Source organism: Anomaloglossus baeobatrachus, chromosome 4 (assembly GCF_048569485.1).
Source record: "Anomaloglossus baeobatrachus isolate aAnoBae1 chromosome 4, aAnoBae1.hap1, whole genome shotgun sequence".
NCBI lineage: Eukaryota > Metazoa > Chordata > Amphibia > Anura > Aromobatidae > Anomaloglossus > Anomaloglossus baeobatrachus.
In genome coordinates, this window is record NC_134356.1 from 437,527,249 (window position 1) to 437,553,632 (window position 26,384).

The 26,384-nt window shown below is 41.0% G+C and overlaps 1 protein-coding gene across 2 annotated transcripts in view; it reads right to left on the reverse strand.

Moving 5' to 3' along the window:
* The window catches only part of SLC28A1 (solute carrier family 28 member 1), a 300,208-nt gene that overhangs the window by 225,270 nt on the left and 48,554 nt on the right, over positions 1 to 26,384 (reverse strand). For both annotated transcript variants that reach the window (XM_075345491.1, XM_075345490.1), the window contains exons 4-6: positions 11,065 to 11,156; positions 9,546 to 9,735; positions 4,466 to 4,607 (exon numbers count right to left, since the gene is read on the reverse strand). In XM_075345491.1, coding sequence (XP_075201606.1) covers positions 4,466 to 4,607; positions 9,546 to 9,735; positions 11,065 to 11,156 — 424 coding nt within the window. The remainder of the gene's footprint in view (positions 1 to 4,465; positions 4,608 to 9,545; positions 9,736 to 11,064; positions 11,157 to 26,384) is intronic.

The following is a 26,384-nucleotide window of genomic DNA, read 5'->3' on the forward strand; positions in this document are numbered from 1 at the left end:
AGACTGTGAGCCATCGCGGGCAGGGTCCTCTCTCCTCCTATACCAGTCTGTTTTGTACTGTTAATGATCGTTGTACGTATACCCTCTTTCACTTGTAAAGCGCCATGGAATAAATGGCGCTATAATAATAAATAATAATAATAATCTATACTGGTGAAGTTTTCAACGCCTTTGGCTGTGAAACAAACCCATATCATCAGGCTTCCTTCACCGAACTTGACAATTACTTCAATTTCTAAATTTGTTAGCGTCTTATGACCTTGGTTCTTCCAGACTCATTTGCACCCATTAGAACCTAATCTACTGACTTTCATCTCTTCGCTCCACCTATTTTGAATTTTCTACTGTCCACTTTTTGTACTTTTTTTTTAAAAACTTGAGCCAACACCTCTTATGATAATATTGAAGTCGAGGCTTCTTCACCTTTTTTCGGGCCACCATTCCAGACTTCGGTAACATGCATCGCACAGTGCTTACATGGACGCCTGCGATATCACTATTACGAAGCATACAAGCCATCTCCACTGCCATGTTTGTTGTGCCTGAACTGATAGACCTTGTGATGAGCCAACTTGTTGAGTTGACTCTGATATTTTGCCTGGAAGTCCCCATCTTGGCTTTTGAGTAATGTATGGACTTAATTTTGTATTCTTCCAACTGTCATGGCACTCACATGAAGCAGTTTGGAAATTTTATTGGTCGAGAGACCGCTATCAATGAGCTGGATGATAGTGCTTTGTTTATCTTTTCTTGGGAAATTTTCATGGCTGCTCATTGATTCGAACCAGTGACTTTTCGCTTGGGAATAAATCTAATAACACACTGAGTTATTAGGAAACGTTAGAACAGGTTGTAATTTGTAGTATACAGAGGAAAAATTCAAACACCACAAGCAAAACAGTAACAATGCACACACATGACAAGAATCTACAAAGCTAATTGATAACTAAATAGCTACGAGTCTAATTTATGTATGAGAAAGCCAAGATGATTGTTTATAAAATGAAAGTAGTCTTATGCTTAAAGATGTAGTGGATGGTGAGATATGGCACCTGAAAGTCAAAAGTTCAAAACATTGTTACTCTTTTGCATGTTATTGTATATGCTCTATATGCCCATGTACTAACATTCAGAAAAGACATAGGTTAGATTAGAGCTCTGTTTCTCAACTCCCATCCTCAATTACCTCCAACAGGTATTGATTTCAAGATTTTTTAGTATTATAAAGGTGATGTAATTATTGTCAGTGCCCAAGGAACTACTGGAGGTGTTCTCTGTATGGCATACCCCTAAATCCTGACCTGTTGGGATACTCGAGAAATGGAGATGAGAAAAATTGGGTTAGGTAGTGGATTAGGTGAGTGTTAGTGCCCTAGTAATAGGTTACTGGTGGTGGATGAGTGATCACAAAGCACAATTAACTATCCACAGAATATTTAGTATTCTTTTTATATTTAGTAATGTTCAGCTAATTGATTGCCCAACCTAAAGCCTGCTTTACACGTTACGATTCTGCATACGATATCGTATGCGATCGTAACCGCCCCCATCGTATGTGCGGCACGTTCAATTTGTTGAATGTGCCGCACAAACGATTAACCCCCGTCACACGTACTTACCCGTCCATACGACCTCGATGTGGGCGGCAAACGTCCACTTCCTGGAGTGGGAGGGACGTTCGGCGTCACATCGATGTCACGCGGCAGTTGGCCAATAGAAGCAGAGGGGCGGAGATGAGTGGGACGTAAACATCCCGCCCACCTCCTTCCTTCCGCATTGTCGTTCAATGTTCCCGGGGTGTCACACACTGCGATGTGTGCTGCCTCGGGAACATTGCACAACCGGACGTTCAATTTTTGAGGAATGAACGACGTGCATGCGATGAACGGATTTTCGTTCAATCGCAATTGCACGGAGGTTTTACATGCTACAATAATACTTACGATGCCGGATGTGCGTCACTTACGACGTGACCCCGCCGACACATCGTAAGATTTATTGTAGCGAGTAAAGTGCCATTAAGAGATTTACAGTATTAGCAAATGGCAGAAGAAATCACTGTATTTACACTTTTTTTGCACAGACCACAAGGTTAAACAAGCAGATTAAACAAGCAACAGACAATAAGTCCATGTTTGGTACAAAAATCATCATATGTCATATTTAGCCCAACAAGAAAATATATACCCAATATCCAATAAATTGGTATTCAGCAATAATAACGCAAATATAAATAGAAAATATATAAAATGTAATTGAAACACAAATCAATACAAGATTTAAAAGTGAATAAATGACAGAAGAAAGGCAGCTTCTCTATAGGAAGCAGGCATTCAAAATGTAGTGTACTTTAGGCCAAACTGTAGGCCACTTTACACACAGCGACATCGCTAGCGATGTCGCTGCCGATCGCACCTGCCCCCGTCATTTGTGCGTGACGGGCAAATCGCTGCCCGTGGCGCACAACATCGTTAGGCTCCATCACACATACTTACCTGCCTAGAGACGTCGCTGTGGCCAGCAAACCGCCTCCTTTCTAAGGGGGCAGTTTGTGCGGCGTCGCAGCGACGTCACTAAACGGCCGTCCAATAGAAGCAGAGGGGCGGAGATGAGCGGGACGAACATCCCGCCCACCTCCTTCCTTCCTCATTGCGGGTGGCCGCAGGTAAGGTGATGTTCCTCGTTCCTGTGGTGTCACACATAGCGATGTGTGCTGCCGCAGGAATGACGAACAACCTGCGTCCTGCAACAGCAACGATAATCGGGAAAGGAATGACGCTTCAACGATCAACGATTAGGTAAGTCATTTTGATTGTTAACGGTCATTCGTGCGTTTCACACGCAACAACGTCGCTAATGAGCCCGGATGTGCGTCACGAATTCCGTGACCCCAACAACATCTCGTTAGCGATGTCGTTGCGTGTAAAGCGGCCTTTAATCATAAAAAAGGAAAATAATGGGCTAAATGAGTTATAATATAAAGAGTCTAACAAGCGGTTAACAAGTAAAAGTATGCCCCATAGACATACATATGTAAAAAGTGGATTGTAAGTATAAATGAGAACATAAAGAGAGATTGTAAACAAATATAGACGTATAAAGCTGGAACATATATATCAATACATGTAAAATACCTCACAAATCCATGGTGTGTAACATTAATGTCAATGGATATAGATAAATAAGGAATATAATGATAGACCTAACTGTCACGGATGTGTTATGAGTGACAGACAGTCATGTGGTTTCTGACAATAGAAGGTCACAGCATTTGGCTGCGCTAAATGCTCTCTGACGTTCTGTTGTTCCTGCCGTTAGTATTCATTGAACTAGGTAGATTTCTTGCTGGATTTTCATCTATTCCAGTTTAGGACCCAGGGGAGCTAAACAACCATCTAGTTGCTGATTATTAGTATTCCCCTTGTGTTTAAATACTTCCACCTTCCCTGGACTTGTGCTGGTGAAATTATTCAGTTCATTCAAGCTCTGGTTGCAAGCGAGCGGCTTATACTTATCCTGAGAACTTCTACATGCGTGATCTCTGGATAAGTAGTTCCTGCATTTTCTCCCGTGTGCCCTCCTTGTGCGTTTATTGGGGATGACGAAGAGCTCATCTCATCCGTTCCCTATTTAGGGTCCAGCACTAGGGATACCTAGGATCGGGAATCCGACTCAGGGCATTGTTGCAAAACCTATCTAGGATGGTGAGAGACCCCAGGGACCAGCCGTAAGTTTGGTCAGGGGTCACTATCTCACTCTTCCGTAGATGTAGGGGTCCCTTTCCCTTACCTTCCACCGCTTACTTGGTACTTCCCTGACACTAACACTGGATACAATGTATAGTGCCGGAAGAATACTAGTGGTATGTCTGCCTCCTTTGGTATGGCGACTATTCCTAAAAATTTTTATACAGTTATCCTTAAACAAGTGTAAAAAATGGCAGATTACGCCATACGGATCTTTTCACATTATTGTAGCGTTTTATGAATATTTGGTACTTTACAGTACCATCATAATCAATGAGATTTTTAAAGTCTCATATGCAGTGTTTTTTTCCCAACCTTATTTTGTGCCCTGCTGCGGTTTTGCCAAGATGCAACACGTCAATTATTTCATAGTTTGAGCCGCACCTTTCATCCATTCAAATGAATCGATGAAAAACACAACTAAAAATTGCAAAAAATGCACATAAAAACACAACTAAAATGCTCCTATATTCCTCTCACCACTATGGTTTTTGGTGCAAAAAAAAATACTGCAAAAATGCCACGTGTGAATATATCCTTACTCTGACAGATTTACAAGCAACTAATACTACCTGATGCTAAATGCCACAATCTAAATTAGATATTATTATTATTATTATATTATAATTATGGGTGGTGTGGGGCAGTAACTTGTTCACAGTTGCTAGTTGTAGTAAAAAAAAGCAAAAACTGGTTGACAAGATAAATTATTTACTCACTGCCCGATGGTGCTTGGATAAAATAAAAAGGACTATAACAAACATGCAGACACCTCCAAAAGAAATAAGTTGTGCAGGCCTCTTAGCTGTGTCCACTGCCAACCAGGCTATCAGACCGATAAGAACCAATACAGCAAATACCCTGAAAGCATAAAATAAACAAAATATATATTAGATACACTAAGGATTTTTCTTCGTTCATTTCACATTGATATGGCACATTTACGTTATTAATTTATTGTAATCATTGGTATATACACTACTCATAATTTACATGTCTGTCTAATTTTAGAATAATTATACTACTATCTGGTAATTTAATGGAAATAAGGTAAACAATTTTTACATTGGGTTTTTTAAGCAGAAAGAATACAGTTTGAAGGATTCTCACAGCCAGAGCTCAACAACTGTAAAGGGAATCTGTCACCAGATTTGGGGCCTATAAGCTGCGCCCACCACCACCGGGCTCTTATATACAGCATTCTAAAATGCTGTATATAAGAGCCCAGGCCACTGTATAGAACATAATAAACACTTTATAATACTTCCCTAATGGGCGGTGCGGTGCAGACTGGTCGGATGGGTGTCTCCGTTCTACGAGTCCGGCGCCTCCTTTTTCGGCCATCTTTGTCCTCCTTCTGAAGCCTGGGTGCATGACGCATCCTACGTCATGCACACTAGCCGGCATTGAGGTTTGGCGCAGGCGCACTACAATACTTTGATCTGCCCTGCGGAGACACCCATCTGACCAGTCTGCACAGCACCGCCCCTTAGGTGAGTATTATAAAGTGATTTTTACGTTATACAGAGTGGCCTGGGCTCTTATATACAGCATGTTAGAATGCCCACTGGTGGTGGCCGCAGCTTATAGTCGCCAAATCTGGTGATAGGTTATTTTTAAATACGGTACATGTAATTTTCATACTTGTCATGATTGACTCCTGGCTCAGCTGGAGCTGAGCCTTTTTTTAGTTTCACTTCTGATGCAGGTCACGTTAGGGGTTAATTCTTCCTGCCTCGTTCTGGAGGTCAGGCTGCTTTATTAGGGCACTGTTTCTCTTGCACTTCACCAGTGATATTTCTGGCTCTGCTGTGTTCTGCTCTTGAGTGACCTGTTGTCAGCCCTGCCCCCTCCTGACCTCCGTGTTCACCTGACCTGTTAACCTCCTCTGTTGTCTGTTTCCATCAGTGTCTCTCCCGCTGTCTCCCTGTTCGTTCCTTATCTGTTTACCTTAATTCTGTCTTGTCTTCCCACTCCCCCTCGCTTCTAGGCTCTGATTTCCCAGCTACTGACTATTTGCTTCCCTCTGACTACGTTTAGACTTTGCCCTTGTGTACTTACAAGACCTCATGTTGTGACACGGCTTACTGACGATTCTACTGCCATCTGGTGAGCTTGACTAGTATTACCTCTGCTAGGGAATTCCCTGCCCATACGTTTCCTCCACTTTTACGCCCCCTAGTGGTTTACCAGCTAACTACCTTCTCAGATAGTTTCAGGAATCCTCTCAGTCCCACATTACTGCGCTGTACTGCTATTGTATATCTTAGAGTACAGCGTGACAATACTAGGTCACAGTGTGAATACATATTAAAGATCCCAAAATGTTGGAATTTCTGCAGATTTTGCAAATCCTGATTATTTCCCCATAGAGTTTTATTAAAATTGCAAGTGAGCATTTAAAATTTAGATTGTACATAATATTGAAATGTAGCTTGAATATTGCACCTTAATAAAGATCCCCAAAATCACATGTAAAAATCACATTTCTTTGAGATGCGATATAATGTAAAATCTTGCTTTTATGGTATGTGATCTTCCTTAATCTTTTGTGGGATCAGATTGCAACAAAAAAAAACAAAAAACAAAATGTCTTATTTGTAAGTGGTAGAAGTAAGGTGGGTATTTTTTGGATTATAAAATATTGATTTTTGACTCTGGAATCTCATAAAAAACTGCTGAAATTGAACTTACGATTTATTTTTTTTTACATTTTATTTGTCACGAGGGTCTCCCATCCTTGGGAGATGAGTGACAGGTTTGGGATCTAAGTCCCACATTGCTTTGGTTTTAAATGTATTTGCTTTCTTTTGGTTCAGCAAGGGTTCAGTATTCTTTCCTCGTTGGTAGTTCTCGGTTTGTTCTGTTTGACCTGCTGGCTAATGGCTGTTTTTGGTGAGTTTTTTTGACTTGTTTTGAATTTATGTCCTTTTCTGTGAATAATTTTAAATTTAGTGTAGGGACGTAAGCGTGGGGAGCCTTGAGCCCGGGTTACGAGCTTACATATTTTGGCCAAAATATGGACCAATACCTCACTTTATTAAACATCATTTTATATCATTTTTTTATTACACAATTTTCTGCAGGCTGCAGCCAGGCCCTTTGGGGCATCTGTCCTATGTGTTGAAGCACTTATATAAGTATAATTGTTCAGCACCTGTGCTGTGCATCTATGGGTTAATACTTATACTTTACAGGGGTATGATCCCATTATGATATAAACTACCCCTGTTTCCTATTGAACTTTGCCTTCCCATGTTACGGAACATAAGTATTATTTTTTTCAGCGTCTGTGCTGTGCGTTTATGGGTTAATGCTTGTATTTTAAAGAGATATGATCCCATTATGACATAGACCACCATTGTCCCTTATTGAACTATTTAGGTTAAGTTATCATTTATACCATTAACTATACGCCAGCCTCACTATATGTTGTTTCTTCTTGGGTTATCACTTTTTACCCCTTGTACAGTGGATTATGATATGGGAATGTGATAAGGTCTATTGTAGAATAGGAATGTGATATATATCCTTGTATTAATATTTCTTATATAAAGGCGTTGGACAAAATAATGGAAACAGCTAACGTTTTGGCATCATAATCTTCAAATATGTTATAAACATGCAAACCGTGACATATGTTAATGTTTTGTAGTTGATTATTTGTGTTATATGATATGTGTATGTAAATTAACTGTTTGTTTTGCAGAATTGTAAGAACATTGATGAGAACCTGATACCAATGGCAGACCTCTCGGATTTTCAAAGAGGCCAAATTGTTGGTGCTCGTATGGCAGGCGCTAGTGTAACAGAAAGTGCCTGCATGCTTGGCGTGTCAAGAGTTACTGTCTCCAAAGTAATGACTGCGGTTAAAAGAGAAGGAAAAACGTCCACAGCAAAGCACAGGTCTGGCCGAAAGTCGAAGTTGACTGAGAGAGACGATTGGACTCTAAAGTGAATTGTGAGAGAGCATCGCAAGATCACGGCTCAATGAACAGCTACAGAACACAGTTTCCACGAAAACTGTTCGTCGGGTGCTGCACAAATCTGGATTCCACGGAAGAACTGCAATTAGAAAACCGCTGCTCTCAATGACAAATTTGTCCAAGCGTTTTGCATGGTGTAGTAACCTCTAGAATTGGTCCCTCGAGCAGTGGAAACATGTGATATTCTCAAACGAATCATTGTTTACTCTATTTCCGACCTCTGGCTGAGTGTACGTTTGGAGACAGCCGAAAGAAGCATTCCTTCCAGACTGTCTTCTCCCAACCGTAAAACATGGCAGAGGTTCTGTGATGATCTGGGATGTTATTTCATGGAGATCCGCCGGGCCAATGATATACCTTCATGAAAGAATTAACAGCCGAGATTATTTAGGCATTTTGGGCAACCAAGTGCATCCCATGGTTCAAGCACTGTTCCCGGAGGGGAACACCATCTTTCAGGATGATAATGCACTAATTCATACAGCTAGAATCGTTAAAGCATGGCATGAGGAACATTCTAATGAAGTTGAGCATCTCATATGGCCCCCACAATCCCCAGACCTCAACATTATTGCGCATTCATGGTCAATTTTAGAGATTCAAGTTAGATGTCGATTTCCACCACCATCGTCGCTCAAAGAACTGGAGGGTGTTTTAACTGCAGAATGGGCTAAAATTCCTTTGGAAACAATTCACACTTTGTATGAATCTATACCTCGGAGAATTGAGGCTGTAATCGCCGCAATAGGTGGACCTACACCATATTAATCTAATTTTTGTTGATGTTTCCAGGTGTTTCCATTATTTTGTCCAACCCCTGTACATCAGCATTTAAAACAATTATCTATTATATATTTGATCTACTTATTGCACATATTTGCTCTTCCAGGTGGACTTCTATGCCTTTTTTCACAATATACTGGTATATACTTGATATTATTTGCTTTTGAGTCTATTGGATTGTGTACAATTTGGGGAGTGTTCTGCTCTTGTGTGTGGTTTTTTATTGTCAAGTTTTTAATTGCTTTTATAGATTTTTTGTACTGTATAAAGTTTTTTTGCTATTTACATATGTAAAAGGTGTGCCCCTTCTTGTATGTGCAGTGTCTTTTCTCTGGTTTCCGAGGCACTTATATAGTGCTGGGTAGCCCGCCTGATCTAATAGGCAGTAAGCCAGAAACTGTGCATCAAACGTACCTTTGTGACTGGCACCCTATGCAAACCACATCTGTGTGCATGTTTATTACCAGCCACCACTCCCTCCATGATATGATAGGTTGAGAGTGGGTGCCTCATCAGTATTCTGCCACTGTGATGCCCGCACCTTTATCATAGGGGGCATCTTGCTAGTGCTTTGCTGTTTGACCTGTTGGCTATTGGCTCTTTTTGGTGAGTTGTTTTTTTGTTGTATCTCAGGTGCAGCCAGTTTGTGACTACTCCCCTTCCCTTAAAATAGTCACATGTTCTATCACCTGATGTCAGTTATAGAATCTCATTATTGTAAACTGACCATAGTGGAAGAAGCAAGTCTCTTAAAGTTGCTGAAGATGAATCTCTTGCAGCCCTGCTGGTGTTTGGCTGCAATATTTGGTGTTTCTATATTTTGTCTATGTCCCTCTGTCTGTCTTCCTTCCTGTGTCTTATGTCCGCTTTATGATAAAAAGAGATTTATGATAAATTCTTCAAAAACATACACCCAGGAGGGAATAATTTGGCATATGTTTAGCTCTTTGGTGACAAAAAAAGCATACAATTAGTTTTTTTCTAGAGTATGTTAAATTCATGATGACATTTTAGAAGATAAGACACTCACCACTTTATCCATTTTTTGTGTTTCCCCAAGCATCGACCAAGTGGTGTAAAGAAACGTTTAATATGCTTGCCAAAATGTGCCACAAAGAGGTCATATGCCAAGAAGAAAAGTACCACACATGTTATTACTACTAAGGCAATGGCACGATTAAAGTTCAGGACACAAGCTGCAATAAAGTAGGCTGCATACCCTGAAAAACAGAAAGCGTAAATATAATATAATTTATTCCATATACAGTATACTGCTGGGGAGGATGTAGTAGTAAGACGGGGAACTGCTACAATAAAAAAAAGCTTCCAAAATTAATTGATTTTGCTATAAATGCTATATGGTTAATATATACTTTATTTGTATTTTATTCTTCTTTTGATGCATATAGGAAATGTACCAGAAAAGGTCTTATAAACACATCACACAAGTAGTGTTTGCTAAAATTTAGTAATATGTGTAAAACACAATATAAAAATGGCATTTCTTCTCAGCTTTTTGGAAAAATCATCACTTGGGTCAAAAACATCAAAAGCAAAAACATCATATTTATTGATACTAACAACAAACACCTGAGTGCAGCTTATACCTTCTCCCAAAAAGAATGTATGCTGTGCATAAAAGGCTTATTTCTTGCCCTAAAAACACTGCAAAAATTCAGTGTTAGGACTCATACAGACAAGTGTATTCTTCATTTGAACGTGATCTGTAAAATATACTTTTAATGTGCCATGCGATTGGCATTTACGTTTCATCATGGAGTCATTTTTCAAAATGTTGACTACATTTCCAAAATCGCAACATGATGCTACCCTATTAAAATGAACAAAATTAGTTTTAAAGGGAACCTGTTGCCAGATTTGTCCCTTATAAGCTGTTGCCACCACCAGTAAGCCCTTATATATAGTATTTTAGAAGGTTGTATATAAGTGCCCAGGCTGCTCTGTATAACATAAAAAACAGCTTTTATTATACTCACCTGGGGAGTAGTCCAGTGCAATAGGCATTGCCAGTCTCAGTCTGGCACCTCCTATCTTCTTGCGATCGTCGTGTACCTTCCCTGCTCCGTGTGGATGACGAGTCCTACATCATCCACACAGAATCCTCCATTGCGCTGCTGCGCAAGCGCCCTTCTCTCTGCCCTGCTGACGCAGATCTAAATATTGTAGTGTGCAGGCGTTCTTTGATCTTTCTCCATGCCGGTACTGTTTGACCACATTGCCTCCCTGCTAATCTCTACTTACTTTCAAAAAGATAGTGGAGATGGATGGGAATGGTGTAAAGGTGTCAAAAGTTGCAACATTTTTGCACAATTAAGAGATGCACAAACGTTTTGAGTCAAAATTCTGCTGAAAACAGTTTGTCGAATCTGGGACTGAGTGTGAGTCAAAACCCCACACTCATTAAAAGTGTAAATTCCTGTAAAGTTAATGCACACCTAAAACAAAATAACTTAGACAAATAAATCTTTACTGCTATGATTTCAGGAGACAAACTAATATTTTTACTTTTATAAGGAATTAGATCTTACCTGCACAAAGTATTCCAATGATAATGTATTTCAGAATACGTGAATGTTTCTTGCCGAACTCTGCAGCTTTGTCATATGGTTCGGCTACTTTGCTAGGTACATATGAAATATATAGTATTACGGTAAAGCTCTGAAGATGTGTAGGTAATTTCTAAAGCGGTATTATACTTAAGGCATTGAGAATGTAGATCTTATTGAAAGTTGCACTTTTTGCCAAATTTTTCATGTTGAACTGGACACACAATGTAATAGTGGTTGCAGAGTACAATAAAACATTATTTTTAGCATTTCTTCTGTTGCAGAGATATTAGAGATCAAAGTATTTGGCACCTACACAGTTAATTTGTTTTAAGTCATAGTGGGCATTACCAGAGAGACTTCAGTGGGGGCGTGTCCTTCTTCCTCTTTCTGATGATGACCAATCATAAGTAGGTAGAACCCCAGTGGGGGAAGAAAAACACCCCCCCCCCACCATAACTGAGAATAGGATCAGTAGAACCAAGAAAAAGGCCCAAATGGAAATACAAACATTAAGGAGTAAATTTTCTGGAAATGTACAGCAGAAAATGCATCATTATTATACAACACTGCAGTCATTCCTAATAGATAATAAGAAAAATAAACTCCACAGACTTCGACTGAAAGCAGAAGTTCATTCAAGCACCATTCAAGTTTCTTCTAAATTTAGCAGCATCGAGCAAAACTGCCAGAAGTACACAGGTACAGTCATCTGTTATTAATTTCTCATCTCATAAACCCACTAATCCAGAACTCTGTGTTTTACAGAGGTCTCATATTTTGTCCTATGAAACCTAGTCTAGAAAACAGAGAACTTCATAGTGACATGGACAGTGGTGTAACTAGAGTCCGATGGGCCCCCAATGCAAAATATTATACCTGGGCCCTCTCTGGGTCAGATGTATGGGCCGTTCTATTGTTCTAAATCCTATAAAGACAAAAGTGTTGCCCCGTTTACCTCTTCTTCTGTAGTAATGTCTCCCATCCTGTACTAATGTGCCACATCCTGGGCCTCTTCCTGTTAAATATATCCTTATCTTGGGCCTCTTTCTGGTACAGTTAGGTCCAGAAATATTTGGACAGTGACTGAATCATTGTGATTTGGTCTCTGCATGCTGCTATTTTTTATTTAAAATTAAACAACTGATATGAGATTGAAGTCCATACTTTCAAGTATAATTAAAGGGGTTAAACAAAAATATCCTATGAAACGACTAGGAATTACAATCATTTTTCTACAAAGTCTCAAATTTCAGGGCTCAAAACTAATTGGACAAATTTACTATACCATAAATAAAATGTTCATTTTTAATTCTTTGTGGGGAATCCTTTACAGGCAATGACTGCCGGAAGTCAGAAAGCCATGGCCGTCAGTAAACATTGGGTCTCCTCCGTTGTGATGCATTGCTGCGCCTTTACTGCAGCTGATCTCAGTTGTTTATGTTTGTGGGTCTTTCTGCCTTAAGTTTTGTGTTAAGTATGTGAAATACATGCTCGATCGGGTTCAGATCTGGTCATTGACTCGGCCATTGCAGAATACTCCACTTCTTTGCTTTAAAAAACTCCTGGGTTGCTTTCGCAGTATGTTTGGGTCATTGTCCATCTGTACTGTGAAGTGCCGTCCAATCTAGCCTTTCTGCGTTTGGTGGAATTTGAGCAGAAATTATCATCCTGTACACGTCGACATTTATCCGGCTGCTTTTGTCTTCAGTCACATCACTAATAAACACTAGTGACCGAGTGCCATTGGAAGCCATGCATGTCCATGCCATCACACTGCCTACACCATGTTTTACAGTGGCTGTGGTGTGGTTTGGATCATGAGCCGCTCCAAGCCTTTGGCATACTTTCTTCTTGCCATTAGTCTGGTACAGGTTAAGCTTTGTTTAATTTGTCCATAGAATGCTATTTTTCCCAGAATGTACCAAACTGTTGATTTGGCCATTCCTAACATTGCTGCTATCTCTCTGATTGATTTTTTTTCTTAGCCCAATGATCTTTGTTTTTTCCTCCATTGAGAGCTTCTTTGACTGCATGTTGTGGGTTCACAAAAACAGCTTCCAAATGCAAATGTCACACATGGAATCAGCTCCAGACATTTTATCTGCTTAATTGATGATGGATTAATGAAGAAATAGTCCATGCAGCCCATTAAAGAGCTTTTGAGATAATTGTAATTGTCCAATTACTTTTGGTCCCTTGAAAAAGAGGCAGCTGCTTTTTAAAGAGCTGTAATTCCTTAACCCTTACTCCAATTAGGATGTGAATGCTCTCAAGTTAAAGCTGAGAATATGCACTTAAAAACTCATATCAATTATATAAGTGTATATTGAATACGTTTTGGTAAACAGGTAAAATGCCAAAATTTGTGTCACTGTCCAAATATTTCTGGACCCACATTTTATATATATCATGGTATATATGTCCCCATTTTGGTATATATGTATGACCCTAATCCTGGTATATATGTCCCCGTACTGAGCACCTTCCTGGTATATGCATTCCCCATCTTGGTATACAGTTAGGTCCAGAAATATTTGGACAGTGACACAAGTTTTGTTATTTTAGCTGTTTACAAAAACATGTTCAGAAATACAATTATATATATAATATGGGCTGAAAGTGCACACTCCCAGCTGCAATATGAGAGTTTTCACATCCAAATCGGAGAAAGGGTTTAGGAATCATAGCTCTGTAATGCATAGCCTCCTCTTTTTCAAGGGACCAAAAGTAATTGGACAAGGGACTCTAAGGGCTGCAATTAACTCTGAAGGCGTCTCCCTCGTTAACCTGTAATCAATGAAGTAGTTAAAAGGTCTGGGGTTGATTACAGGTGTGTGGTTTTGCATTTGGACGCTGTTGCTGTGACCAGAAAACATGCGGTCTAAGAAACTCTCAATTGAGGTGAAGCAGAACATCCTGAGGCTGAAAAAAAAGAAAAAATCCATCAGAGAGATAGCAGACATGCTTGGAGTAGCAAAATCCACAGTCGGGTACATTCTGAGAAAAAAGGAATTGACTGGTGAGCTTGGGAACTCAAAAAGGCCTGGGCGTCCACGGATGACAACAGTGGTGGATGATCGCCGCATACTTTCTTTGGTGAAGAAGAACCCGTTCACAACATCAACTGAAGTCCAGAACACTCTCAGTGAAGTAGGTGTATCTGTCTCTAAGTCAACAGTAAAGAGAAGACTCCATGAAAGTAAATACAAAGGGTTCACATCTAGATGCAAACCATTCATCAATTCCAAAAATAGACAGGCCAGAGTTAAATTTGCTGAAAAACACCTCATGAAGCCAGCTCAGTTCTGGAAAAGTATTCTATGGACAGATGAGAGCAAGATCAACCTGTACCAGAATGATGGGAAGAAAAAAGTTTGGAGAAGAAAGGGAACGGCACATGATCCAAGGCACACCACATCCTCTGTAAAACATGCTGGAGGCAACGTGATGGCATGGGCATGCATGGCTTTCAATGGCACTGGGTCACTTGTGTTTATTGATGACATAACAGCAGACAAGAGTAGCCGGATGAATTCTGAAGTGTACCGGGATATACTTTCAGCCCAGATTCAGCCAAATGCCGCAAAGTTGATCGGACGGCGCTTCATAGTGCAGATGGACAATGACCCCAAGCATACAGCCAAAGCTACCCAGGAGTTCATGAGTGCAAAAAAGTGGACCATTCTGCAATGGCCAAGTCAATCACCAGATCTTAACCCAATTAAGCATGCATTTCACTTGCTCAAATCCAGACTTAAGACGGAAAGACCCACAAACAAGCAAGACCTGAAGGCTGCGGCTGTAAAGGCCTGGAAAAGCATTAAGAAGGAGGAAACCCAGCGTTTGGTGATGTCCATGGGTTCCAGACTTAAGGCAGTGATTGCCTCCAAAGGATACGCAACAAAATATTGAAAATAAAAATATTTTTTTTGGGTTTGATTTATTTGTCCAATTACTTTTGACCTCCTAAAATGTGGAGTGTTTGTAAAGAAATGTGTACAATTCCTACAATTTCTATCAGATATTTTTGTTCAAACCTTCAAATTAAACGTTACAATCTGCACTTGAATTCTGTTGTAGAGGTTTCATTTCAAATCCAATGTGGTGGCATGCAGAGCCCAACTCGCAAAAATTGTGTCACTGTCCAAATATTTCTGGACCTAACTGTATATGTCCCCCATCCTGGTATATATTTCCCAACTCCTTACATATATGTCCTTATCCTGGGCCCCTTCCTGGTATTTAGAGTGGGAAAAATAAGTATTTGATACACTGTTGATTTTGCAAGTTTTCCCACCTACAAAAAATTGAGAAGTCTTTAATTTTTATCATAGGTACACTTCAACTGTGATAGACAGAATCCCCCCAAAAATCCAGACAATCACATTGTATGATTTTTAAATATTGAATTTATTTATTGCATGAAATAAGTATTTGATCACCTACCAACTAACAAGAATTAACAAAATCTATAAAATCACATTGTATGATTTTTAAATAATTAATTTGATTTCATTGCATAAAAAAAGTATTTGCTCACCTACCAACCAGCAACAATTCTGGCTCTCACAGACCTGTTATTTTTTCTTCAAGAAGCCCTCCTACTCCCCAATCATTACATGTATTAATTGCATCTGTTTTAACTCGTTATCTGTATAAAAGACACCTGTCCAGACACTCAATCACACTCCAACCTTTCCACCATGGCCAAGACCAAAAGACACCAGGGACAAAATTGTTGACCTGCACAAGGCTGAAATAGGCTGTAGGACAATAGGCAAGCAGCTTGGTGAGAAAACAACAACTATTGGTGCTATTATTAGAAAATGGAAGAAACACAAGATGACTGTCAATCTTACTAGGTCTGGGGCGCTATGCAAAATCTTGCCTTGTGGGGTAAGGATGATTCTGAGAAAGGTCAGTAATCAGGCCAGAACTACATAAAAGAACCCGGTCAATGACCTGAACAGAGCTGGGAGCACAGTCTCAAAGATTACAGAAAGTAAAGCACTATGCCGTCATGGATTAAAATCCTGCAGGGCATGCAAGTTCCCCTGCTCATGCAGGCACATACACAGGCCTATTTGATGTTTGCTAATGACCATCTGGATGATCCAAAGGAGGCATGGGAGAAGGTCACATGGTCAGATGAGACCAAAATAGAATATTTTGGTATCAACACCACTCCAAGTATTTGGAGGAAGAAGAAGGATGAGTTCAATCACATGAACACCATCCCAACCATGAAGCATGGGGGTGGAAACTTCATACTTTGAGGATTCTTTTCTAAAAAAAGGGACATGATAACTGCAACGTAATGGAGGGAGGATGGATCGGGTCATGTACTGCAGATTTTGGCCAACAACCTCCTTCCTTTAATAAGAGCATTGAAGATGAATCATGGCTGGGTCTTCCAGAATGACAATGATCTGAAACACATAGCCAGGGCGACTAAGAAATGGCACCGTATCAAGCATTTCAGGGTCCTGGAGTGGCCTATCCAGTCTCCAGACCTGAACCCAATAGAAAATCTTCGGAAGGAGCTGAAGCTTAATATTGCCCAGCGACAGCCAGACACCTGAAAGATCCTGAGAAGATCTGTATGGAGGAGGGGGCAAAAATCCCTGCTGCAGTGTGTGCAAACTTGGTCAAGAACTACAGGAAATGTCTGACCTCTGTAATTGCAAACAAGGATTTTTGTACCAAATATTAAGCTGTTTTTCTATTATATCAAATACTTATTTCATGCAATAAAATGCTAATTCATTATTTAAAAATAATATGTGATTTTCTGAAATTTTGGGTCGGATTCTACCTGTCACAGTTGAAGTGTACCTACAATAGAAATTACCTGTCCATTCTTTGTAGGTGGGAAAACTTGCAAAATCTGCAGTGTATCAAATACTTATTTTCAACACTGTATATTCTTATCCTGGGCCCCTTCCTTGTATACATGTCCTTATCCAGGTATCAATGTCCTTATTCAGGTATATATATGTCTTTATCCTGGACCACCTTCCTTGTATATATAGTATTCTGCATCTTATGCATAAAACAATAACAAAAACATTCTACTCACCTTCTCCGGCTCCCACGTCATGCTGCATCCTCATCTGTAGCCGATACAGTGGGCACCTGCTGACATTCTCGTGTCTGTAGGGCAATGCATAACTTCACTGCCATTCGCCCCCAGTCACGGGTACACTGATGTCAGCTGCCCGCCTCTGTTTAGCCGGCAATGTATATTGGAATGCAGGGACTTGATGGGTCTCTGAGCTGCCATGAATGTCAACTGGATGTGCGTTCCCAGATGTACATCCAGCTGAAGTAGACACTGGGTCAGCGGAATCCCTCCACCCCAGGGCCTGGTCACAAACACAATCATTACGCCCACCGACATGGAAAAATACTTCAGGAGACTGAGACTGAAGGAGGTCTTTGATGGTAAAGAAGACTTGAGGCTTCTATCCAGCCAAACATAAGTCATACTAAAGGACTAAAAGTAGAAGAAAAACAATCTAACTGGACGCCTACTTCTGGCTGCAATACCAATTTGGACCAATTTATTGACTTATTTAGACATTTGGTGCAGTCCATGATATTGGATAAACACAGAAAGGAAACAACTAATATCAGTGTGCAATAGAGAAGTGCAATTCACAGACTGAAGAACAACAAAGGAGACCACTATTAAACCTGTGAACAAAGGTGGTGCCATTGTTCTCATGAAAACAACAGACTACATTAAAGAAGCACAGAGACAGCTGATGGACATACAGTACTTTATCAAACTGGATGATGATGACTCAACTCCAAAATATATGAGGGAGTTGAAAAGAGTTATCTGATGTCTATGTACAGATTCCACAAACCTTTGGACTTTATACCTGAGAATCCTAGGATAGGAATTTTCTATTTGAGTCCAAAAATTTATAAGACAGGTAACTCAGGGAGGCCAATCATCTCAGGGGTGGGAATACTCACTGAAAAAATCTCAGAATAGGTAGAAAATGTCCTTACACCACTGGTAAGAAAGACAGACAACTATTTATAGAACACCACAGACCTTTTAAAAAAGCTATCTACAATAGGTCCTCAACCCAAGAGTGCCATCTTAGTCACCATGGATGTGGAATCTCTATAAACTAAATCCTAAATGAAGATGGGCTAATCGCATGCCAAATATTTCTTGGAGCTTATGAGATCCCTTCTTAGTCTCTATTAAGACTCACCAAATTTATCCTCATAAATACATTTTTCTCTTTCAGAAAATAAGCAATATCTAAAACGCAACAGAAATGCTAAGGGACGCAAAATGGAATCTCAGTATTTCAACATGTTCATGGCAAAACTAGAAAATGACTTTTCTACTCCATCAAACCCTTGATGACTTCTTAATAATCTGGACTGAGTCTGAACAAGAACATGAGAAATTCAATACATTTCATCCCACCATAAACTTGACATTGGACCACTCAAAAACGGAAATCAACTTTCTGGATACCATCATAAAGATTTAAATGGTTCAATTCAGACATCGGTGTATTCAATGACCGTCCCACATACCTCAGATGGTACAGCTTTCACCCGAAACACATAAAAAATTCCATCGTCTACAGCCAGGTCCTTAGACATAATCACATCTCTTCCTGCCCAACAGACAGGAATGAACAATTTTTAAACCAAGGCTACCACCCCACCTTCATTGATGATCAGATCATTAGAGCCAAAAGGATCCCTAGAAGTCAATTTCTTCAATATGGAGAAAAAGAGGAAAATAATTGTGTAACTCTGGTGACCTACAACCCACAGCTTGAGGTACTGAGAAAAACTGCTAAAAAAAACTTTACCATATTCTATACAAGGATGACGATCTAAAAATAATATTCAAAGATTCACCCTTGCTATGCTACAGGCAACCTCCTAATTTAAGAAACATCATGAGCTGAAGTTCAATGCCCTCGGATACACAAAGTGGAACTTATCCTCGCAATGTGAAGAACTGCAAAACCTGATACCATACATACAAAGACAAAAGACCTGACACAGATCCCCAACACAGCAGAACTATAAGATTCCTGGGACATTCACATGTTCCTCTTCCAATGTGGTGTACTTAATCCTGTGCACTATATGTCCTATTGGGGCTCTCTCTGTGGAGAAACAGGACAGAAATGGAAAGCAAGGATGAGGTCTCATAGCCACATGATTGGAAGCAAAAAAAAACAATTACCTGTCGCCAAACATTTTATGGTCCAGGAGACAACATAAACAATGTGAAAGTTGTCATATTAAAAGGCACCTTCAAATCATAAAAACATTGAGGAGTCTGGGAATACAAACTTATTACAGTCTTTGATACCCTCCACATAGGTCTAAATCTGTCCAGAAGATTTACGACTTAATACAAAATCTGAGCAATCTGCTCCAGAGACAGTGAGGGCACCAGCTCTCTGATCTTACATGGATATTGGGACTATAACACTACTTTCACACTACTTTTCTCATTGAGTATTCACTCTCTAAGCTCTGTTTGTTTGTTCTTTATTTAAATGTCCATTTAGTATGCCATGCATCTGCTTTTTTGTGTATATATATTGTGTATATGTTTGTATTGCTTCAGATACTTTGTTATGCCATGCCTGATGAAGAGACCTTAGTAGTCTTGAAAGCTTGCTTTCTAGCAACTATTATATTTTAGTTAGCTATTAAATGGTATCATAACTACAATATTATTATTTTGTTTCTCCCACCGAGAGAAATCCATCTTTTTTAACTGTCTAACATGGTACCAAACCTTATATTCTTTTAACAGGATCAGTGTGAGACATGTATTGACAAACAGTGTTCTCTCTGATTGGCAGAGCTGCCAGCACTATGAGAGGAGAGTTACTAATATTATTTTTAATGACAGTCAACTCTGCAGCATTAACCCCTCTCTCTCACTGACTGGCAGGAATGAAGGCTGTTAATCCCACTCAGGTGTGCTGTGCTCCAGCATATGTCTTCTCTTTGGAGCGAGGAGAGCAGACTGTCAGTGCATGTCTCTCGCCAAGCGTGTTCTAAGGTACTGTGGGGGGTGTTCCTCTATCCCCAGTGTATTGCTGGCTGATTATGATTGGTCAGCATCAGAAAGAGGAAGAAGTGCACACCCCCAGTAACATCTCACTGGTAATGCCCACATAGATTTTTAAACAGCAAACTGTTTAGGTGCCAAATACTTTTTTTTTTAATCAGATACATTTTTACTTTTCACCAGGTATACAAAACATGTGTTATATTTTCAACAATAACGAGCAGAACTATAAACTTTCCCTCCCCAACATCCCCTCCCCCTCCCCCCTCAGCGTACATATTACCCATATCATTATCAAAGATCTTACATTTTAACCCATCAATAGCATATATTGGAATGTATAGAACTAACTATCTCTGCCCATAGTCCAACATCTCCCAACTCTAATATTTATCCATATTACAACCACGGATTCGGGTGCCAAATACTTTAATCACAAATATCTCAGCAACAGACAAGCAAAATAGCAAAAAAAAAATTAAATAAATAAAAAAAATATATTTTTATATATATATATACATATATATATATATATATATATATATATATATATATATATATATATATATTAGCTGTACTACCCGGCTCCGCCCGGGTTACTAACTGTTGTTAACAAAATAGAATGCATTAACAAAAATTTATTCTGCACACAAAAACCACAAAACAAATAGATAGAAATGTAATTATTAAAAGGCAAAAACTAAGCTAATAGAAGCATTTCACAACATATATTTCAACACCACAAATATTCCACACAGATTTAACTAAATTGGCCAAGTATTGTGCTCCGTCTGTCTCTTTCCAGGTCTGTCTCTTTCCCAGTCTGTCTCTTTCCCCGTCTGTCTCTTTCCCCGTCTGTCTCTTTCCCCGTCTGTCTCTTTCCCCGTCTGTCTCTTTCCCCGTCTGTCTCTTTCCCCGTCTGCTTGTCTCTTTTTTTGTCTGTCTCTATCTCTCTGTTTCTTTCCCCATCTATCTCTTTCTAGGTCTGTCTCTTTCCCAGGTCTGTCTCTTTCTCTGCCTGTCTCCCCGTCTCTTTGTCTGTGTCTTTTCCTGTCTGTCTCTTTCCCTGTCTGCCTGTCTCTGTCTGTCTCTTTCCTTGTCTGTCTTTATTTCTCTGTCTCTTTCCCCATCTGTCTCTATCAAGGTCTGTGTCTTTCCCCATCTATTTTTGTCTGTCTCTCTGGCTGTCTCCTCCTTCCCTATTTGCCTGTCTCTGTCCCTGTCTGATGTCTGTCTGTCTCTTCCCCCATCTATCTCTTTCCCATCTGTCTCTTTTCCCATCTGTCTTTTTCCAGGTCTGTCTCTTTCCAGGTCTGTCTCTGTCTGTCTCTTTCACCGTCTGTCTCTGTCTGTCTCTTTCACCATCTATCTCTGTCTCTTTCACCGTCTGTTTCTGTCTGTCTCTTTCACCGTTTGTCTCTTTCACTGTCTGTCTCTATCTCTCTGTCTCTTTCCCAGGTCTGTCTCTCTGTCTCTGTCTGTCTCTCTGTCTGTCTCTCTCTATCCGTCTCCCCACCAACATCTTATTACATCACATATAAGCTTCTTATACTATGAATGTCTTTTGTTCTTATAGCAACCACTCACAGCTCCTACTAATAACCTGTAGTTCAAGGCTCCATTTACTTTAATGGAGGCATGTTTTTTGGAGAGTAACTGTAAAGCGCGGGCTAAATTTTCCTGTCAAAACATAGTCTACGACGTTCCCTGGGTCACATGAGGTGTCTGTGCAAAATTTCTTGATTGTAAATGTGACGGTGCGGATACACTTTTTGTTTCACTTTTTCCCCATTATGTAGATAGGGGCAAAATATATTGGTAAATTGGAACGCGCGGGGTTAAAATTTTGCCTCACAATATAGCCTATGACACTCTCGGAGTCCAGACGTGTGAGTGTACAAAATTTTGAGGCTGTAGCTGCGACGGTGCAGATGCCAATCCCGGACATACACACATACATACAGTTAGGTCCAGAAATATTTGGACAGTGACACGAGTTTTGTTATTTTAGCTGTTTACAAAAACATGTTCAGAAATACAATTATATATATAATATGGGCTGAAAGTGCACACTCCCAGCTGCAATATGACAGTTTTCACATCCAAATCGGAGAAAGGGTTTAGGAATCATAGCTCTGTAATGCATAGCCTCCTCTTTTTCAAGGGACCAAAAGTAATTGGACAAGAGACTCTAAGGGCTGCAATTAACTCTGAAGGTGTCTCCCTCGTTAACCTGTAATCAATGAAGTAGTTAAAAGGTCTGGGGTTGATTACAGATGTGTGGTTTTGCATTTGGAAGCTGTTGCTGTGACCAGACAACATGCGGTCTAAGGAACTCTCAATTGAGGTGAAGCAGAACATCCTGAGGCTGAAAAAAAAGAAAAAATCCATCAGAGAGATAGCAGACATGCTTGGAGTAGCAAAATCAACAGTCGGGTACATTCTGAGAAAAAAGGAATTGACTGGGGAGCTTGGGAACTCAAAAAGGCCTGGGCGTCCACGGATGACAACAGTGGTGGATGATCGTCGCATACTTTCTTTAGTGAAGAAGAACCCGTTCACAACATCAACTGAAGTCCAGAACACTCTCAGTGAAGTAGGTGTATCTGTCTCTAAGTCAACAGTAAAGAGAAGACTCCATGAAAGTAAATACAAAGGGTTCACATCTAGATGCAAACCATTCATCAATTCCAAAAATAGACAGGCCAGAGTTAAATTTGCTGAAAAACACCTCATTAAGCCAGCTCAGTTCTGGAAAAGTATTCTATGGACAGATGAGACAAAGATCAACCTGTACCAGAATGATGGGAAGAAAAAAGTTTGGAGAAGAAAGGGAACGGCACATGATCCAAGGCACACCACATCCTCTGTAAAACATGGTGGAGGCAACGTGATGGCATGGGCATGCATGGCTTTCAATGGCACTGGGTCACTTGTGTTTATTGATGACATAACAGCAGACAAGAGTAGCCGGATGAATTTTGAAGTGTACCGGGATATACTTTCAGCCCAGATTCAGCCAAATGCCGCAAGGTTGATCGAACGGCGCTTCATAGTACAGATGGACAATGACCCCAAGCATACAGCCAAAGCTACCCAGGAGTTCATGAGTGCAAAAAAGTGGAACATTCTGCAATGGCCAAGTCAATCATCAGATCTTAACCCATTTGAGCATGCATTTCACTTGCTCAAATCCAGACTTAAGACGGAAAGACCCACAAACAAGCAAGACCTGAAGGCTGCGGCTGTCTAGGCCTGGCAAAGCATTAGGAAGGAGGAAACCCAGCGTTTGGTGATGTCCATGGGTTCCAGACTTAAGGCAGTGATTGCCTCCAAAGGATTCGCAACAAAATATTGAAAATAAAAATATTTTGTTTGGGTTTGGTTTATTTGTCCAATTACTTTTGACCTCCTAAAATGTGGAGTGTTTGTAAAGAAATGTGTTCAATTCCTACAATTTCTATCAGATATTTTTGTTCAAACCTTCAAATTAAACGTTACAATCTGCACCCGAATTCTGTTGTAGAGGTTTCATTTCAAATCCAATGTGGTGGCATGCAGAGCCCAACTCGCGAAAATTGTGTCACTGTCCAAATATTTCTGGACCTAACTGTATGTATGTATATATACCAGACCTGGGCAAGGGACGGCCCGCAGGCCACATCCGGCCCGCCTACTCTCTGTGACCGGCCCGCCTGGCTCAGGGCGTCCTTGCTGGCCGGTCACTGATGAGAGCTCTGACCTGTTGTCCGGAGGTCCAGGCTCCGGGAGGCGCGTGGTCAGATTGCCCTCATCAGTGCCCGAGCAAATGCCGGGGCCCTGGAGAGCCGGGGGGGCCCACTCGGCATCGTCAGTTCTGGTGACCCTTGGCCAGGGCCCACTCGCCTTAGTTATGCTGCCCCCGGGCCGAATTCCGGGGACCGCAGTCCTCGGCAGGAATCTGCAGCGCCGTCCCTTTAAGGAGCAAAGACTTCCTGGTTGAACTTAATCTGTGGGCGGAGCTACCGGCCAGCGTCCTGCTTATCCCACAGATGAGAGTTGCAGTGCCAGCCAGCGACCCCCAGCACAGTGCTTCTTTCCGGCTCTGTGTGGGCCCCCTCTCCACCGTGACCTGAGCGGTATGTGCCCTCCCCACCCCCGATTTATGGGCCCTGGTGAGCTGTATGGGTTCTTCTCCCCCCCTAGGTGTATTCCCTGCAAACCCCCCTTCCTCCCCGGTGCCGTATGTGCTGGGCCCCAGAGCCGCGTGTGTGTCTGTCTGTATGTATATATGTAGCAGAACTATGTGTGTATGTATGTATATATGTAGCAGAGCTATGTGTGTATGTATGTAGCAGAGCTATGTGTGTATGTATGTAGCAGAGCTATGTGTGTATGTAGCAGAGCAATGTGTATGTATGTATATATGTAGCAGAGCTATGTGTGTCTGTATGTAGCAGAGCTATGTGTGTCTGTATGTAGCAGTGCTATGTGTGTATGTAGCAGTGCTATGTGTGTATGTATGTAGCAGAGCTATGTGTGTATGTATGTAGCAGAGCTATGTGTGTCTGTATGTAGCAGAGCTATGTGTGTCTGTATGTAGCAGTGCTATGTGTGTATGTAGCAGTGCTATGTGTGTATGTATGTAGCAGAGCTATGTGTGTATGTATGTAGCAGAGCTATGTGTGTCTGTATGTAGCAGAGCTATGTGTGTCTGTATGTAGCAGTGCTATGTGTGTATGTAGCAGTGCTATGTGTGTATGTATGTAGCAGAGCTATGTGTGTATGTATGTAGCAGAGCTATGTGTGTATGTATGTAGCAGAGCTATGTGTGTCTGTATGTAGCAGAGCTATGTGTGTCTGTATGTAGCAGAGCTATGTGTGTCTGTATGTAGCAGAGCTATGTGTGTCTGTATGTAGCAGAGCTATGTGTGTCTGTATGTAGCAGAGCTATGTGTGTCTGTATGTAGCAGAGCTATGTATGTAGCAGAGCTATGTGTGTCTGTATGTAGCAGAGCTATGTGTATGTATGTAGCAGAGCTATGTATGTAGCAGAGCTATGTGTGTATGTATGTAGCAGAGCTATGTGTGTATGTATGTAGCAGAGCTATGTGTGTATGTATGTAGCAGAGCTATGTATGTATGTAGCAGAGCTATGTGTGTCTGTAGCAGAGCTATGTGTGTCTGTAGCAGAGCTATGTGTGTCTGTAGCAGAGCTATGTGTGTCTGTAGCAGAGCTATGCTTTTTGTAGCAGAGCTATGTGTGTCTGTATGTATGCAGCAGAGCTGTGTGTCTGTAGGCATGTATAATGTGTATCTATGTATGTATATGGCTGTATAGATGTGTCCGTTCTATATGTATTTTTGTGAGTTTGTCTTTAAATATGTATGTGTACGTATGTGTGTCTGCGTGTTGATGGGGCCCACTGGGACTCTTCCGCCCGGGGCCCACAAAAACCTGGAGCCGGCCCTGACCCTCATCACACGCTGCGTGTCGGGTAGGAAACAGAGGACAGATCCTGAAGCTCCGCACAGTGTAGGCAGCGGAACGCAGGAATCTCTCCTCTGTTCCTTGCCCGACACTTTTCTCTGTGACACACGCGCGCCCTGATATCGTCAGTACGGCGCGCGTGTGTCATTTGAAAAGTTCCCGCCCAGCAGGAGAAGCTGCAGAGGCGGGGGCCGTATGGAGAGAGGCAGCGGCGGGGGCTCCTAGGAATACAGCGTCGGCGCAGCCTGGCCATATGAAGGAGAAGCAGCTCAGCGGGGGGCTCGTACGGAGGTGTCTGAGGACGGGAACGATAAGAAGAGAGGTGAGTGGTTACTAGTAACCTGCGGGGACAATGGGGGCGGGCAGGCGGGGGGCTGGGGGAGAGGGGTAACTTTTGACAAATATTTGGGGTGTAGTGGTTTAGTATATGGGAATGTAGTTTTACAGGTGTGGTATATGGGGGGGGTGTAGTGGTGTAGTTTTATAGGTGTGTAGTGGTGTAGTATAATACAGGTGTATATAGGAGTGTAGTATAATACTACACCCCTATATACACCTGTATTATACTACACCACTACACCCCTATATACACCTGTAATATACTATACCCCTATATACACCTGTATTATACTACACCACTACACCCCTATATACACCTGTATTATACTACACCCCTATATACACCTGTATTATACTACACCCCTATATACACCTGTATTATACTACACCCCTATATACACCTCTATTATACTA